General features: G+C 42.2%; 1 protein-coding gene across 2 annotated transcripts; it reads left to right on the top strand.

The window, feature by feature from the left end:
- Nucleotides 1-575: 575 nt before the first annotated feature.
- On the top strand, nucleotides 576-11703 carry LOC125286433. Of its 2 annotated transcripts, XM_048231521.1 has the most exons (7): nucleotides 576-999; nucleotides 3855-3898; nucleotides 4031-4309; nucleotides 7470-7733; nucleotides 8140-8397; nucleotides 8792-9061; nucleotides 9847-11703. In XM_048231521.1, the coding sequence occupies exons 2-7, from the start codon at nucleotides 3871-3873 to the stop codon at nucleotides 11013-11015; spliced, it is 2268 nt and encodes a 755-aa protein (XP_048087478.1). In that variant the 5' UTR covers nucleotides 576-999; nucleotides 3855-3870; the 3' UTR covers nucleotides 11016-11703. The 2 variants fall into 2 exon arrangements, with proteins under 2 accessions (XP_048087478.1, XP_048087479.1); XM_048231522.1 differs by lacking the exons at nucleotides 576-999; nucleotides 3855-3898 and having other exon boundaries at nucleotides 4178-4383.
- The last annotated feature ends 3310 nt before the right edge of the window (nucleotides 11704-15013 follow it).

The raw sequence follows: 15013 nt of genomic DNA, 5'->3' as shown, positions 1-15013 counted from the left end.
TTACTTTACTGGCTAACTCCCTCCTCTTTCAGTCTATGCTCCCTGCTCTGGTTCCGTTCGTTCTTCTAATTCCTTGTGTTTTCTGGTAGCCTAGACGCTTCGTTCGTTTCCATGGTCTCTCGCGCTGGTTTCACTGCAAACTGCGTGCAGCCGACGTAGCATTACGGCACAGTGGTCATGGGAAATGTAGGAAGTAGCTACTGCCGGGGGATATATGACCGAAAACAGAGCATTATGTATCATGCATGTACATGTAATGCCTCATGCATCACCGGTCAAACTGGCTAGTAAGTTTTTATTAAACGTTCAGTAAACAGTTATAGTGTGCACATCCCACCTTCTGGTGGCAGGTGCAGGACAAAATAAAACTATACTCAACTGAAAAAATATAATGTCCGCAATACTGCTTTTGACTCCTAATTATTTAATGCAACGTTTCGAGAAGACCCAGGGTCGAAATGTTGCATTAAATAATTGGGAGTCAAAAGCAGTGTTGCGGACATTATATTTTTTTCAATTGTAGTAAGTTTTTATTAACACCCACCAAAATGAATTTTAACCCGCATTTGGCGGGTTGGCGGGTGTTAATTTAGAACCCTGCTAATAATTAGGCTACTACCAAATGATGTGTTGTCTACAAGTAGGCTACTTCCATTTTTACTATTGAGGAACTAGGGTGCTGCATCTTATTACTCATCAATAAAAAGGAAGTGTTTAGTGTTTAAGGCAGTTCAACGTAATAACATTGTGTTCGAAAGAAAAACATGAGCTTGTTTAATTTAATGTTTTGTGGTTTAGTAAATTTGACAAACCCTTTTCCTCCCCTACCCCCCACCCCCATATAGCCTACTCTTTTTCATATACTTTTTATATGCAGTGAATTTAGGCCTACAAAGGTCGGCGAAGGACCATAAATGTCAGCTGACTATGTTAGCCAATCAGCTCCACAGATCGGTTACTGACACTCGTCAGTCTTCTGTTGAAGAAGGGAGATTTGCGGTGAGTCTTAAGCTAGCCTATGTCTTGTTTACATTCTTTAATTATATAAAAAAAAAAGATCAGGGTTCAGCCTTGGCAGTAGCCTATGTCTACTTTTCATGTTTTCAAATATCCAGTGCGATAAAAGTTATGCCAAGGATCACTTCCTGGTCCAAAAGTCCAAAGTCAATTAGCCTACACATTCTGGGCATGCAGTGGTAATGAACAAAGACAATGACAAGAACCCATAGCAAGAACCCCATCATCCATTATGTTTTAGTCTGTGTGGCCTACCTTCAAAATAAAGTTGAAGACTTCGGTAAAGTTAGACAGAAATTGGCAGATTCGCAAGATTCACGTTTTGACGTTCAATAAATCATAGGAGAAATGTTTTCATTGCACAATAGAGAGCTCTATCTAACCGTAGGGTAGACAACAAGCTACAACCATCATTTTTCATCCGAAAGAACCGTGTATGTGGATAAATAAAACGCATCCCTGTGAGCATTCTGCTTTCAGCCGAGCGTCTAGGGACCGTCTACAAAGTGCAAAACCGAAAGTGGATACAAATACATTAATTAGCTTTACTGTCATTGAGCCTTCAATGTTGTGCTTCCAAAACCATAGCAAACAGCTAGTGCTTCCCTATTTGACATTTTTAAATAGCTTGACTATTTTTGAGTCTTGCACTTCCAAAGTCACTCCAGACATCAAGGGTCTCCCTATCTGCTACACCTGCTACTAGGGAAATTCTTGAGCAGCTTATCTTTCATTAGGGTACAACCGGTGTTGCACCAAATTCTGTGACCTGTCGAATTTTGTGACTCTAGAGGGCGCTGTTTTATTGGAGTCTATGAATGTACTGAGCTGTACTGACACACTGATGAGGCAATTCTGTTATGTGTATAATTCTTCTAATAAACTTTGTACATTTTTGAAACATGGAACATTGACTGGGTGTGGGTGTATTATTCTAGAGTAGAGCTAAAGCCTACCCCTCACCACTCCTGTGAACAGATGGACTTCAGCAGGACAGATCACATATTTTGATAGGCTACTGTCAAATTATGTCACTGTAACTGCAGAAAAAAAATGCTGTGGAGGTCACTAACTGCCTCCTTAAGTTTGTATATCAGTTTGAGGTGCCAAAAAGTAAATTAACGGACAATGACAAGAAGTTTGTCAATAATGTAAATAAAGTGTTTGCTGATGTCAATGACAATGTACAACATCAGTCCATTTCTGCAGAGTTATAGTGGGGGGTAATAGTAAATATAGTGGGCTACTGTCAAACATAATTTGACAGTAGGCTTATCATCATATGTGACCTGTCCAGCTGAAGTCCACCTCTTCGCTGGAGTGGTGGGGTAGGCCTTAGCTGTACTCTATAGAGATAGTATAGAGAGGAAGATACACATGCAGGCCTGTGGAGTAATACACCCACACCCAGACAATGTTCCATGTTTCAAAAATGTACAAAGTTTATTAGAAGAATTATACACATAACAGAATTGCCTCATCAGTGTGTCAGTACAGCTCAGTACATTCATAGACTCCAATAAAACAGCGCCCTCTAGAGTCACAAAATTCGACAGGTCACAGAATTTGGTGCAACACCGGGACGATTGAAACGGGGGACGAATGAAACATTCCGGTTTTCTCCGAGTGCAACGATGATACAGTAGACAGACATCATTTGGACAAAACATAGAGCATATTAACCTCCGTTGCTCAGCCAAATGCCGTCCTGTTATCACGTAGTTACAAGCGATAAACGATTTTTGATGGTCACAAGTTTACTTCATTAGCGGTTTATTTTTTATTATTATTAAAGAGTGTTTTTCATTTAAAGGTTTGACTTCATGCTTATTCAGTAGAGCATTCAGTGCTCTCTCCAATCCCAGACGTTCACATTGCATGTTTGTTTGTAATGGATGCAAAACAGCCTATAATGCTAAATGTCTATGGGGGGACGATTGAAACACCTGTTTCATTTGTCCCGACCAGGCAGTAAATCCCATTTATTCTAAGTCAATGCACACATATCTGTGTTTATACTATATTTTATGCAGGTGAGACATGGAAAAGCAGTTTTAGAAAGATGCAAATATATTTGGGGCTATCAGGTAGGGCAGTGTTTTTCAACCACTGTGCCGGGGCACACTAGTGTGCCATGAGAGATCATCAAGTGTGCCGCAAACTTGTGCTTCTCTTGTGGCACAACAGGTTAATGCCATTGCTATTGCATGCTAGTCAATGTGGGATCAATCCTCGCCCATCACAGGTTTTTTTTTTTAATTATTATTTATTTATTCTTAGACGAGCAATGCTTCCTCACTTTAGGCTACAGATAGAGGTGGCCACAGAGAGCCTGGCCAGCAGTCAGTGAAACGTTTGAAAACTTAACCATGACACTTTGAAGACCTACTGGCTTGGACAACTGCTGTAGCAAGATAACACGATAGCCATACACCATGATCAGCCGTGTTAACTTGCTACAACTTAGCATGTTATCTGCACGTTATAAGCACCTCCTTCCTGTTAGATACTCTTCTTTTGGCTTCATAGAGGAGCCAGAATGAAATTCATATCCCTCACAGGACACTTATTCTGCACGTTATCTTAATTCCATAATCCAGCTCTATGCCCCCTCTCTCTTCCCAAAAAATAAATGCATGGAAGTGTACTGCTAGCTTACTTATCTTAAGCATGAATATATTAAAAAAAAATATTCATGTGGTTTTTCAGTTTAGTTTTTGATTTCAGTTTGGTTTTAGTTTGTTTTACATTTAGTAGTTTTTGCTTTGCAAAATGCTCTAGTTTTATTGTAGTTGTTATTTAGTTTATTTACAGTGTTTTTGATATGATGTTTTCAGAGCCCCTGTCACAGCTATGGCCAGTTTGGCATGGGGAAGGCAGGGTATGTTTTCATCCATTTCAATGTCTATGATCATTTAAAGAGTAGCCTAACCTGTCCTTTTAGACTGGAATTATACATAGAGAGGCACTATCAAACGAATCACATAACTTCTTTCTTATTACCATTCTTCAGCATCAGGCCAAGAGTTCTTTAAGAAACACAAGGGGGAGCTAGAGATGCGTCTTCATGTCCTTGATCCTATCCTAAACCACCTGGAGTGTGGCGGGGTTCTCTCTTGCCCGGAGAGGGAGGAAGTGAAAAGCAACACAACCCGCCTAAAAAAGAACTTTGCCCTCATAACCATGCTGGAGAAGAAAGGAGGCGTGGCCCAAGAGAAGTTTTATGAGGCTCTTAAGAAGCATAACCCTCTTCTGCTGGAGGATCTTCAGCCTGAGCCACAGCAAAGAGGAAGTAATGACCCTCCAGTGCCCATCCAGTGGAAATTCAGTCAATGTCCATATGTTCGCCTAATTATGTTATCTCAAGTAATTAAATTACACGGCACGTTACATTTTATTAGGGCCCAAGCACCAGAGGTGCAAAGCCCTATTGTTTCTGTAAGTATTATCATTATAAACAAACAAGAGAACAACATGGGCCCTATCATGACATTCTAAAGTGCATCGTCACTCGTCAAAAGTCTATTCAAATTTAGTAGGATGTCCAGTTCACATTGGGAGGGGTTTCGTTATCAAACGTGGAGCGCATGGCGCAACAAGGTGTTCCTAGGTTTTTTAATCAGTCATATGGGTGTGTTTTGGGCGTAACATCATTTTAAACCAATGAGAATGACATCTGTCATTCCTTTAACGTATAATGCGCCGATATGTCAAATAAATGCATCGGTATTTTGGCATTCAACGGCGCATTTGAAGGGGTCATTCTTAAACCATGCTTTACTAAAACCTAGCATAGCCTTCACGCATTTGCACTTGTCTATTATTTGAACTCATTGGCAAAGTGAAACTAACTTCACCAAGGAGTCAGTCAACGACAAGACAGTTATATGCAGTTACTTTTTACTATTGACTGACAATGGGTTACCACCGAAAACATAGGCTGGAAAAAGCAACACTTACCCTAATATTGCTCAAATGACTGAATAAAACAACATTTATCCTGCAGAGGAGTTGCTTATATCTCGTGACAGTGCGTCTTCAGCTGTGCTCCATACGTGTCTCTCGCCTCTCCCCTAATCACTTTTAACCGTCATTACCAATTTGCAAATGATGGTGAATAACTACTCATCATGAGATGTACAGTATTTCGTAATATCTTTATTCTAATTATGTTTCCCATTGTAATCGTGCAATTTGTAATGCTTTGCATGGACGTGCGCTGGTGTGCGTTCATGAATGATAGAAGGATGGTGCGTGCACCTGCCAATATGACTGTTGACATGCGCTCTTAAAATAGCATATGAGCAACTCGCCATTGACTTCTGACCAGGTTTAGGTGGTGTATGATAGCGATTTTTAGACAACGCGCCAGGCCCCTCCCTAGGTTGTTAATTGCCACACCCCTGGTCGCAATGTTTAAAAAATAAACGTGCAAACAGCACATTTTTGTTACAAACAGAATCAACCTAAGCGTGCTCAGATGATGGGATAGACGAGGCACTGTTGCTCACCTGTCCATCTTCTTAAAGCCCAGTTTGGCTGGTTCGAGCATAGTTGCTCCGCAACGGAGCAATGCCAGACCGAACTTCCCGACCTCAAATGTTGTGGGCGGGGCTAAATTGGCACCCAGGCTAGATCCAAGCAATACAGCTGCAGGAATCCTATTGTTTTTGTGCTCATAATTATAAGGGGTTCAAGCAGCACAGCTGTGGGAACTCTTGTTTTTGTTCTCATTAAAAGTGGACACTACACACTATGGTCACAGACCCTAGTCTCGATTCAGATCCCAAAACATTGTTGTACAATGTATTGTGCATCTACAGGCGGCGCTATAATAATCGTCATAATATAATCGTAATAATCGTCCTCTGCTGTGGAGATGTCAACTTTTTTCACAATTTCATAATAATTGAAAGTAAAGTAAACTAGTCTGAGGCAGTTCATCTCAGTGTCAGTACATCATAGCTGTTAACATTGAGCTTTGAAAATAAGGGACATTTCCCGGGTTTCTCACGCAGAATACGGGAAAATGTCAACATTCGTCCCCCAACGTTGGAAGGGTTGCAGTATTAGTCCGTTTCATAATTGCAAACTTGTGCATTGGTCAGCTAAACAATACAACAAAGTAGCCAACTTTATTTACGCCTAACAACAGCCTATATTAATTTGGTCAACTTTATACAGCCCTAGGAAGGTTAAAGTTCTGTAGCCTAATTGATGGCCCTGTGCGCTGTCATTCTCTCTCCTGCACAAACAAAATATGTGCGTTCCAAGTAGCCTATATTGCGTAATTCTTCTTCATAAAGTTGAACAAATGCATTTGGTTATTTTAGAGATTTTAGAGAGAACATATAAATAGCCTGTCATGCAGTTTATGGGCTACAGTGCAGAGTTGGGAAGTTATGGTAGGCCAACTTGGAGTGAATATACAAACAGGGGGAATTCTTTCTCTACTCGTAGCTGAGTGGTAGGCCGATACACACAGCGTTCGGCCGTACACTATGCAGGTGCCACTGAATCGTGCTCTCACAACAACCACGCCTTCATCTTAAATAGTCTCACTGTCGCCTTCAAGCAAGCAAAACGATGCTTTGAAAACATCTGTTTCGTTGGAAGGGCAAGGTTGTAGCAACAGGACAACAGTACAGAGAATGACAAGTCCGATGGTAGAGCTATGTTATGAGATTGTTAAAATACGAGATGTTTACGGGAAAATATTAAAAGGGGAAGACAGCGGGAAAAAAGTTAAAATACGTGAGAAACCCGGAAAAAACGAGAGGGTTGACCGCTATGGTGTACATCATCTACAGACAATGCTGACAAATAATTATCCAAAAAACTTTAATTTGTCAAACCATATTTGAAAAAAAAAAAAAAAACACCCAATGAACATTATAAGGAAGTGACCCCTTATGACTTTCCTATATCTAACCATACAAAGGCCCTAACATAACAAAGGTTCAAGAACATAGCCTACACAATGATCAAAATTTGGTCAAATTTTAGAAAAGTAAAAAATAATTGAAACTTTGACCGTCTGCATGTATGCATTTTAATATACTCTCACACTCTCAACTCTGAGCTGGTCCGTAGTTCAAAGGTTCTCCACCTGCTGCCTAGGAGACTCTGGGTTCAGAACTCACCCGAGTCATGTCTCAAACTTGCCCAGTTATAGCAAGACTGCATTGTTATGCAAGCCTCAGCATTACTAAACCAGATGCAGATGAACATATTCTGAGAACATATTCTGAGTTGACCACCAATAATGTGGAATAATCACAGGAAACACAATAGGATTCCCACAGCCGCCCTGCTTGGACCCTTCATCATTCTTACAGAAACAATAGGGCACAGCCTTCATTTCTGGGGATTCACAGCTTTGGTGTTCCAGCCCTAGTATTTAAATCATTATCCTGAGGTCTGAAGTCTGGCTCATTCTCCTGTGTTTCCAGATATTCCTCCTCCTGGGCAGATCCAGTTCACTTCAGTGCAGCCAGACTCTGTGTCCTTAAGCTGGTCACCACCAGAGGGCGCTCCTGGACCCCACAGGTTCAGAGTGACCTGGAGAGGTGGTGAAAAGCAGCACAGCATGGTAGTGGCAAGTTTGGGTCTAATGGTGACAGAACTGATTCCAGGAGAGAAGTATGACTTTGCTGTGACCACCCTCAGGGAAGATGGCTATCAGAGCTCATGTGTGGAGAGGTTTGTTCACACAGGTGAGAATAAATAATAGGTGAGAACAAGACTCATTCTCTTTGTGATGCAGGTGGCAACACCATGCAGCAATCTTTCCATGCACAGCTATGTGGTAGACCTTGTTTGATAATCAACTGTCCGGGACCTAATAGTAATTATAGCCCAGTAAAAGAATGCTGACCCATACAGAATTATTCTGATGTAGCCTATTTCATAGGCCCCCACAGCCTACCATGTTTGTCAACCAACTAGCCTACTCTGTATACATACAATGCAGCATTTTATGTGCACTAATGCTTGAGATGTTAACTGAAATTAGTGTGAGTGATGTGAGCGTTATTTGTCATAAAGTGGAGTAGTGAAAGCCATGTGATTATGATCACGATGTTACAACATGCCTCCACATGTCCCTAATATTCTCTGCAGAGGTTCCTCCACCAGAGAATCTCACTGTGGATTTGAACTCATTGACGGCCTCTCTGAAGTGGACCAAACCCGCCGGAGTGGACCAGGTGTCTTACCTGCTGGAGCTTCAGAATCAGAAATGCATAGAACCCGTCCACAGAGGTTCCCCCAATTATACCTTCACTGGCCTACAACCTGGAGGAGATTACACCATCAGTGTGTACACTGTGCTGAACAATGGCCGCCAAAGCAAACCAAGCAGCCAAATCTTTAAAATAGGTAAAGTATTGTTGGATGCAAATACATATTTCAGATACATTTTCACTTCAATTAGAGAGCATCATATCAATTGTTAAGACACTACAATAATTCATTCACTCACTTACTCTTTACAGTAATTCACAGGTTTCGCAGGTTGTCAAAATTTGTCATTTTCAACATTTGATATATTGTCTATGTCCTTTTTGCAGCTAAATATGGGTTTCGAGATTTGCAGATGATCACATTCTGTTTATTTTCATTTTACACAACGTCTCAACTTTTTTGGAATTGGAGTTGTAAAACCACACATCATACAGTTTTCACAAAGACGTTTAAGCAAGTTTTCAAAAAATGTTTCCAAATGGCTGAACTTCATGATTTTATTGCACAACAACCTTCTCAATCCTTCCAGAGATTCCAGTCCCAGAGCGTCTGGATGTGAGCTCCATCACTACATCATCTGCTAACCTCAGATGGGAGGTGTCTCCTGAGATGAAGCAGACTCCACACAGCTTCCTGGTCTCTTACCAGAGTGAGGGGACTGAGCCACAGTCCATGTTTACTGAGTCATGCAGCACAGACATCACAGGCCTGGAAGAAGAAATGGACTACACTGTTAGAGTCTACACTCAGCTCCAACATGGAGTCAAGAGCCAGCCTGCTTCTGTTCACTTAAAGACAGGTGAGATATAATTTATAAAGGTATGTACATGGACACCACTGAATCTTCTAATAAGACTTTTTAACACAATTACAAAATAAATTATTGACAGTCCCTAGATAAAACCTAAAGGTTTTTTTATTAGTTCTAAGCACAACTCCATTTGGAAGTGCCGATTCAGACCTCCATATAGGGCCCTAAGCAAAATCTTGCTATGGGGCCCTCCTACCTAAACTATGTGGGACACAGTCACACCTGACACCCCAGTGCTCCCAATACAATCATCCCACCCCATTTTAGATGTCTACGGAAATTGCCAAAAATAATTGTGTGAATCACCTTCACAGCTGTAAATGCCCAGTTTTAAGGTCTGGTCTGGTCTGCTTGCTTTTGATGCCTGCTGTACATACTGTATCTGTTTGTGCTAGTACTGGCTAAGGCCAACTGTTCTTCACCTGTGTCTGTAGCCTAGTACTTGCCAAAGACATCTAGCCTACTGGACTGTCCCCCCTCTGATACCCCTCAATATATTTTATAACGTAGACTATTTCAACTATCATTTTAATACTCCATGATTATAATTTACTATGTGCATCTATTGTCTGGTGAAGTGTTTTCTTTTTTTATTTTATGTGAATGCTTCAGTTTTTTAATAAATAGTGAAGACCTCTTTTAGGAACATGTTATATCCTATTGACATGAATGATATACTAGTACTAGACTTATAATATTAAACATGTTTTATTTATTCATTTACTTTTGCCCATATTGCATACCCATAATTCATTGAATTTTGTTGTTTGTAGGTCCATCTCTGAGAATCGTGTTGGTTGGAAAGACTGGAGTGGGAAAGAGTGCTGTTGGCAACACTATCCTGGGGAGAGAAGCATTCCACTCATATAACTCAGTCACACAAGTATGTGAAGGAGTGTGTATGGGCAGTCTGAGACCAGTTAAAGTGATTGGTACGCCTGGTATTTTACACAAAGACAGAGATGCAGATAATGTCAAAGTGAAATGTATGAAGTACTCCACTCCAGGACCCCATGTATTCCTGCTGGTGATTGCAGTGGGGACGTTTAGTAGGAATGAACAGAAGGCAGTCAGAACCCTACAGGAGCTCTTTGGGAAAAGAGCTGCAAAGTACACAATGATCCTGTTCAGTCACGGTGATAAACTGCATGGTCAGACTATTGATAAATATGTGCACTCTGCCCACCCCAAACTAAGGGAAGTGATAAAGAGCTGTGATGGAGGATACCATGTGTTCAACAACAACAGCAATGACCACACACAAGTTGTGGAGCTGATGAAGAAAATAGATGAGATGGTGAAGAGAAATGGGGGCGGTCACTTCACTGAGGAGATGTACGAAGAGAGACAAAGAGTCATGCGAGCCACAATGGTGTCCATTCGGAAGAAGCTACTCACTGTTGGCGATGTTGGATGTGGGACAAGATGTTTGCGTATAACTTTCGTTGAAGACAAGTTTCCTGAAATATATGTCCCCCGTGTATTGGAAAATTATATTGCTAACATTGAAGTTGATGGGAAAGAGGTGGAGCTTAATCTGTGGAACACAGCAGGCCAGCAGGAGTATCCCAGACTGCGGCCCTTGTCTTACCCTGATACAGACGTCATACTCCTGTGCTTTGCCATAGATAAGCCAAGCAGTTTGGAGAGCATTTCAAAGAAGTGGGCTCCGGAGCTCAAACACTACTGTCCGAATGCTCCCATCATTCTGGTGGGCAACAAGAAGGATCTGCGCAATGATGAGCATGCACGTCGGGAACTAGCGAAGAGGAACCAGGAACCTGTTAAACAAGAGGAGGGTTGGGACATGGCCATTCGCATCGATGCCTTTGGCTACATGGAGTGCTCAGCGAAGACGATGGAGGGCGTCAGGGAGGTGTTTGAATTGGCCGCTAGGGCAGCGCTACAAGCCGAGAATCAAAGCGCCTGCCTCTTGTCATAGAGGCAGAGAGGATGCTGGGAAAGGGAGGGGAGGTGACGTAAACCAGGCCAACCAACAAAACAGAGGAGTGGGTATTAGAAAGGGGGGAGCAACGCATCCCCTGCTAAGTAGGGGGATGAGGATGGAGATGGAGACATCAAACCAGGCCAAAGGCTGACCTTGAGCTTATTAGATCCTCCATCTGGTCACTCAGTGATGCCACTGGTTAAATTGATCAAACAAGCAATTTTGGTTTATTTATCACATACTGACCCCACATCACATCACCCACATCACATACAGACCCCACATATGTACGCTGCACTGCATGGAGGCACCACTACAATGATAAAAAAAACATATCATAGGGAGGTTAGGGCTGTCATCATCATAACACAAAGCAGTGGTTTATAAGTAAGTATAAGTGTTAGTAAGAGGAGCAGGGGAAACAGTTTCTAGTATAATATGATTAATAATCCCTAAAGACACATCTGCATTTTAGAGAGGTTATAGAGAGCACTGCAGAACATAATAAGGGACAGAGCCATCATCCTCTTCACACATGGGGATTATCTGAAACACCAACCTGTTGATGAATATGTCAACAACACCACTCTTTACCTCCAACAGCTCAGCTGTGGGGTATACTACGAAGCACGTTAGACATATCTAGGCTATCTAGACATATTGAGGCTTCACAAAGCCTTGACTCTGGTGTATAAGTTAAGTGATACTACGATAGCAGTTATGTGATATACAGTATTTGTCAAACTAGGCTTTCAGCTCAGATCTGTGCGCGTTCTCGGTGTTGGGATGATATTGGCCACGTGAGCAACGTCTTTTTGTTGTTATGTCACAGGGTATGAATAGCTCAGCTGTGTGGCCAAGGCTATTCGTACTAGGGGTGTAAATAGACACTCCGAAAACAATTACTTTCGCATTTATGAGCGATAGCGTAATCTACACTGCGGTCATTTTTAGTGTCTAGCCTATAACATCAAATAAATCGATTGTCATCAGATGTTGTATTGTATGCACGAGAATCTCCGGTTCTGCTCTCTCCTGGTTTGAATCCTACCTCACAGGACGCTCGTTTAACCTATAATGGCTTGGACAGCTATCTGCACCTCACTATCTCACCACAGGGGTCCCCCAGGGCTCAGTGCTGGGCCCCCTTCTCTTTGCGATCTACACCACCTTCTTGGGACAGATTATCCGTTCGCATGGCTTCTCATACCACTGATATGGAGACGACACACAGCTCTATCTGTCCTTTCCACCTGATGACCCCTTGGTTTCAGCACGGATCTCGGATTGCCTCTCAGACATGGATGAAGGCACATCACCTCCAGCTGAACCTCTCAAAAACTGAACTGCTAGTCCTCCCAGCTAAACCTACCATACACCACGACATCAACATCAAATTTGACTCCCTGTCTGTCTCACCTACCAGGACTGCAAGAAATCTAGGAGTTGTTCTCGACAACCAACTAACCTTCTCAGATCATGTTGCCTCAGTCGCCCGGTCGTGCCGTTTCACACTCTACAACATACGGAAAATCAGGACTTACTTGACTCAAGATGCTACCCAACTCCTGGTTCAGGCAATAAAAAAGTAATCACACGACTTGATTACTGCAACGTCCCCCTGACAGGTCTCCCAGCCTGCACAGTGAAACCCCTTCAGATGATCCAGAACGTGGCGCGCGCCTGGTCTACAACCAACCCAAAAGTGCACATGTTACCCCGCTGCTCATCCAGCTACACTGGCTACTTATGGTGGCCCGCATCAAATTCAAGGCTCTAACGCTTGCCTACAGTACAAAGTAGTCTCCGGTTCTGCTCCCACCTTCTTGATTGCCCTCATACAGACATACTCTACCTGCAGACCGTTGCGCTCCTAAGACGAACAACGTCTAGCTCTACTACCGGTACGCTCAGGCAAATCTAAACTTTTCTCATCTGTTGTTCCTCGTTGGTGGAACACACTGCCAATTCCTACAAGGGCAGGGACATCCCTCTCCATTTTCAAAAAACTCCTGAAGACCCAGCTCTTTAGAGAACATCTCCTCTCATAGCACTACTTACAACAAGTCTTGCTGATGCTAGCACTTACCACCTGTCTTGAACTGACACTCAACTGTTTAAAAACAGCACTCACTGATACACCTATTCTTACTGTACTGTACCATTTTTAAATTGTCCTAAAATTGTTGAGAAAATTGCTTTAAAACTTAAACTGTTACCATGTTGTTAGTCGCTTTGGTTAAAAATGCCAAATGTAATGTAATGTAGGCCTAATGTAATTTTTGTAATCCACACTGTGCATTTTGTATTAAAATCGCATTGATACTGTACATTATGATGATACATTTTATTATGTCATAATACTGGACAGTGATAGTGTAGTGGCTAAGGAACTGGGCCAGCATGCAGTAGCTGCACACAGACACACACAAAGACTAAGTCCTGTGTACAGGGCTGCAACTCAGCTGTGGTTGAGTATTTAGAGACGTATATCCACTTGGCTGGCCATTGTGGTGCATAAAGGTACAGAGAGTGATGTTTCTCACTTGCACACCCTGAACAGTCAATGTGCTGTGATTGTTTCTTACGATTCCAGAGCCAGATAGTGCCCTCTTGTGGAAGTTTGTGGTACTGCAGTTACTCACACATCACACATACAGTATGTTGCTAACAGAAAACTGTAGACTTTTGCAGATTTTGTACTTTGTTTTTACTATCTTGACTAAGGACCATTTCAAAAGAGTTGTTAATGATAAAAAAATATGATGTAACACACTGCAGGGTCACGCAGAAAGAGCTTAATAAAAACACTGATTTGTGCTAAATTAGCCTGTGTGTACCTCAGTTCAAAGTGGCAAAGCTTTTGCACACTTTTTTTTGGGGATAGGTGCGTCGGAGATGACCATGGGTCGTGAATCAGTGGTTTTAGAAGCGATCCCGCACACTGTCCATTCCGCATGCAAAAATGTATTTGAATATAACGTTTCGGTCTCAGTGTTATATTCTGAGACCGAAATGTTGTGTTATATTCAAGTAAATGTTTGAATGCGGAATAGCTTGTGTGTACCTGAAATCCAATTAGTAAATGTTGTGTATGCGCTTCTCCCAGAGCTCGTAGCCTGTGTACCTGAAATCCAATTAGTAACTGCTGTGTATATCTCTGTTAGCCTAGAAATCTAGACGCACCCTAGCGGCAGCAAATTACATTTGCTTCCAGGGCTAGTCTAGCAACTCTCCGTTGGCTTGTGAGCTCGAAAAATTAAACTTCTATCAGGCCAATCAAATCGTGTATAGAGTCGTTAGGCGGGCTTAACATAATGATTGATGGCAGAGTTGCAACGGTTTGGCTTGAATTCCCTGCTACTTGAAAACAAAGAAGATGGATGTTGCGGTTGGCCAACAGTGTGACACGAGTTAAGCTTGTTTTAAGTTGGCAAAAGTTTGAACTAGCCAACTAGCTCCGCTGGTGGGAAAACACATGGGACTCAGCGTTGTCCTATAGTGTGCAGAGGGAATTTGAAAGACAACCGATTATCCCGCCCCTCGGACTGAGCACTGCGAACGGTGAGTGCCCAGACCCTACATTTTAATGTGGGTCTGGCTCGTCAGGCTATACCTCTGTGCTTCCCTGCAGCTCTTTGCCATGGTGTTGGCCATGTGTTTGTTTCGAGGGATCCAGTAGCCCCACACATGTCCATCACAAGCACAGCACATGAAGAGGAGGAGGAGGAGGGAAAAAGAACAAGAGTAAAATCAACAGCAGTGTTTTGATGTTGCATGTTGATTTTGCTGAATGGTTCATGAGAGTGTGTGATCAGCACCCTGTGTGTGTACTTCACAGCTGGACCTATGGGGTACACACACACACACACATACACAGAAAACACACAAGCATGATTATGCCAAAAGAATCAAGTCAACAGTAAATAAAAAGAGTAATGTGTTGGTGAGCAAACAAAAAAATAAATAAATAAATAAAGCAGCAGCCTAAA

The sequence above is a fragment of the Alosa alosa genome, chromosome 21 (assembly GCF_017589495.1).
Source record: "Alosa alosa isolate M-15738 ecotype Scorff River chromosome 21, AALO_Geno_1.1, whole genome shotgun sequence".
NCBI lineage: Eukaryota > Metazoa > Chordata > Actinopteri > Clupeiformes > Clupeidae > Alosa > Alosa alosa.
Note: the sequence above shows the minus strand (reverse complement) of the source record. Positions and strands in the feature narration are given on the sequence as shown.

Bases quoted from the DNA above. Each gene is read 5' to 3' on its own strand.
- LOC125286433 (XM_048231521.1), top strand. From the start codon at position 3,871: ATGGCCAGTTTGGCATGGGGAAGGCAGG. The intron at 3,899-4,030 runs GTATGTTTTCAT...ACCATTCTTCAG, and splicing joins TTTGGCATGGGGAAGGCAGG to CATCAGGCCAAGAGTTCTTT. The intron at 8,398-8,791 runs GTAAAGTATTGT...CAATCCTTCCAG, and splicing joins CAGCCAAATCTTTAAAATAG to AGATTCCAGTCCCAGAGCGT.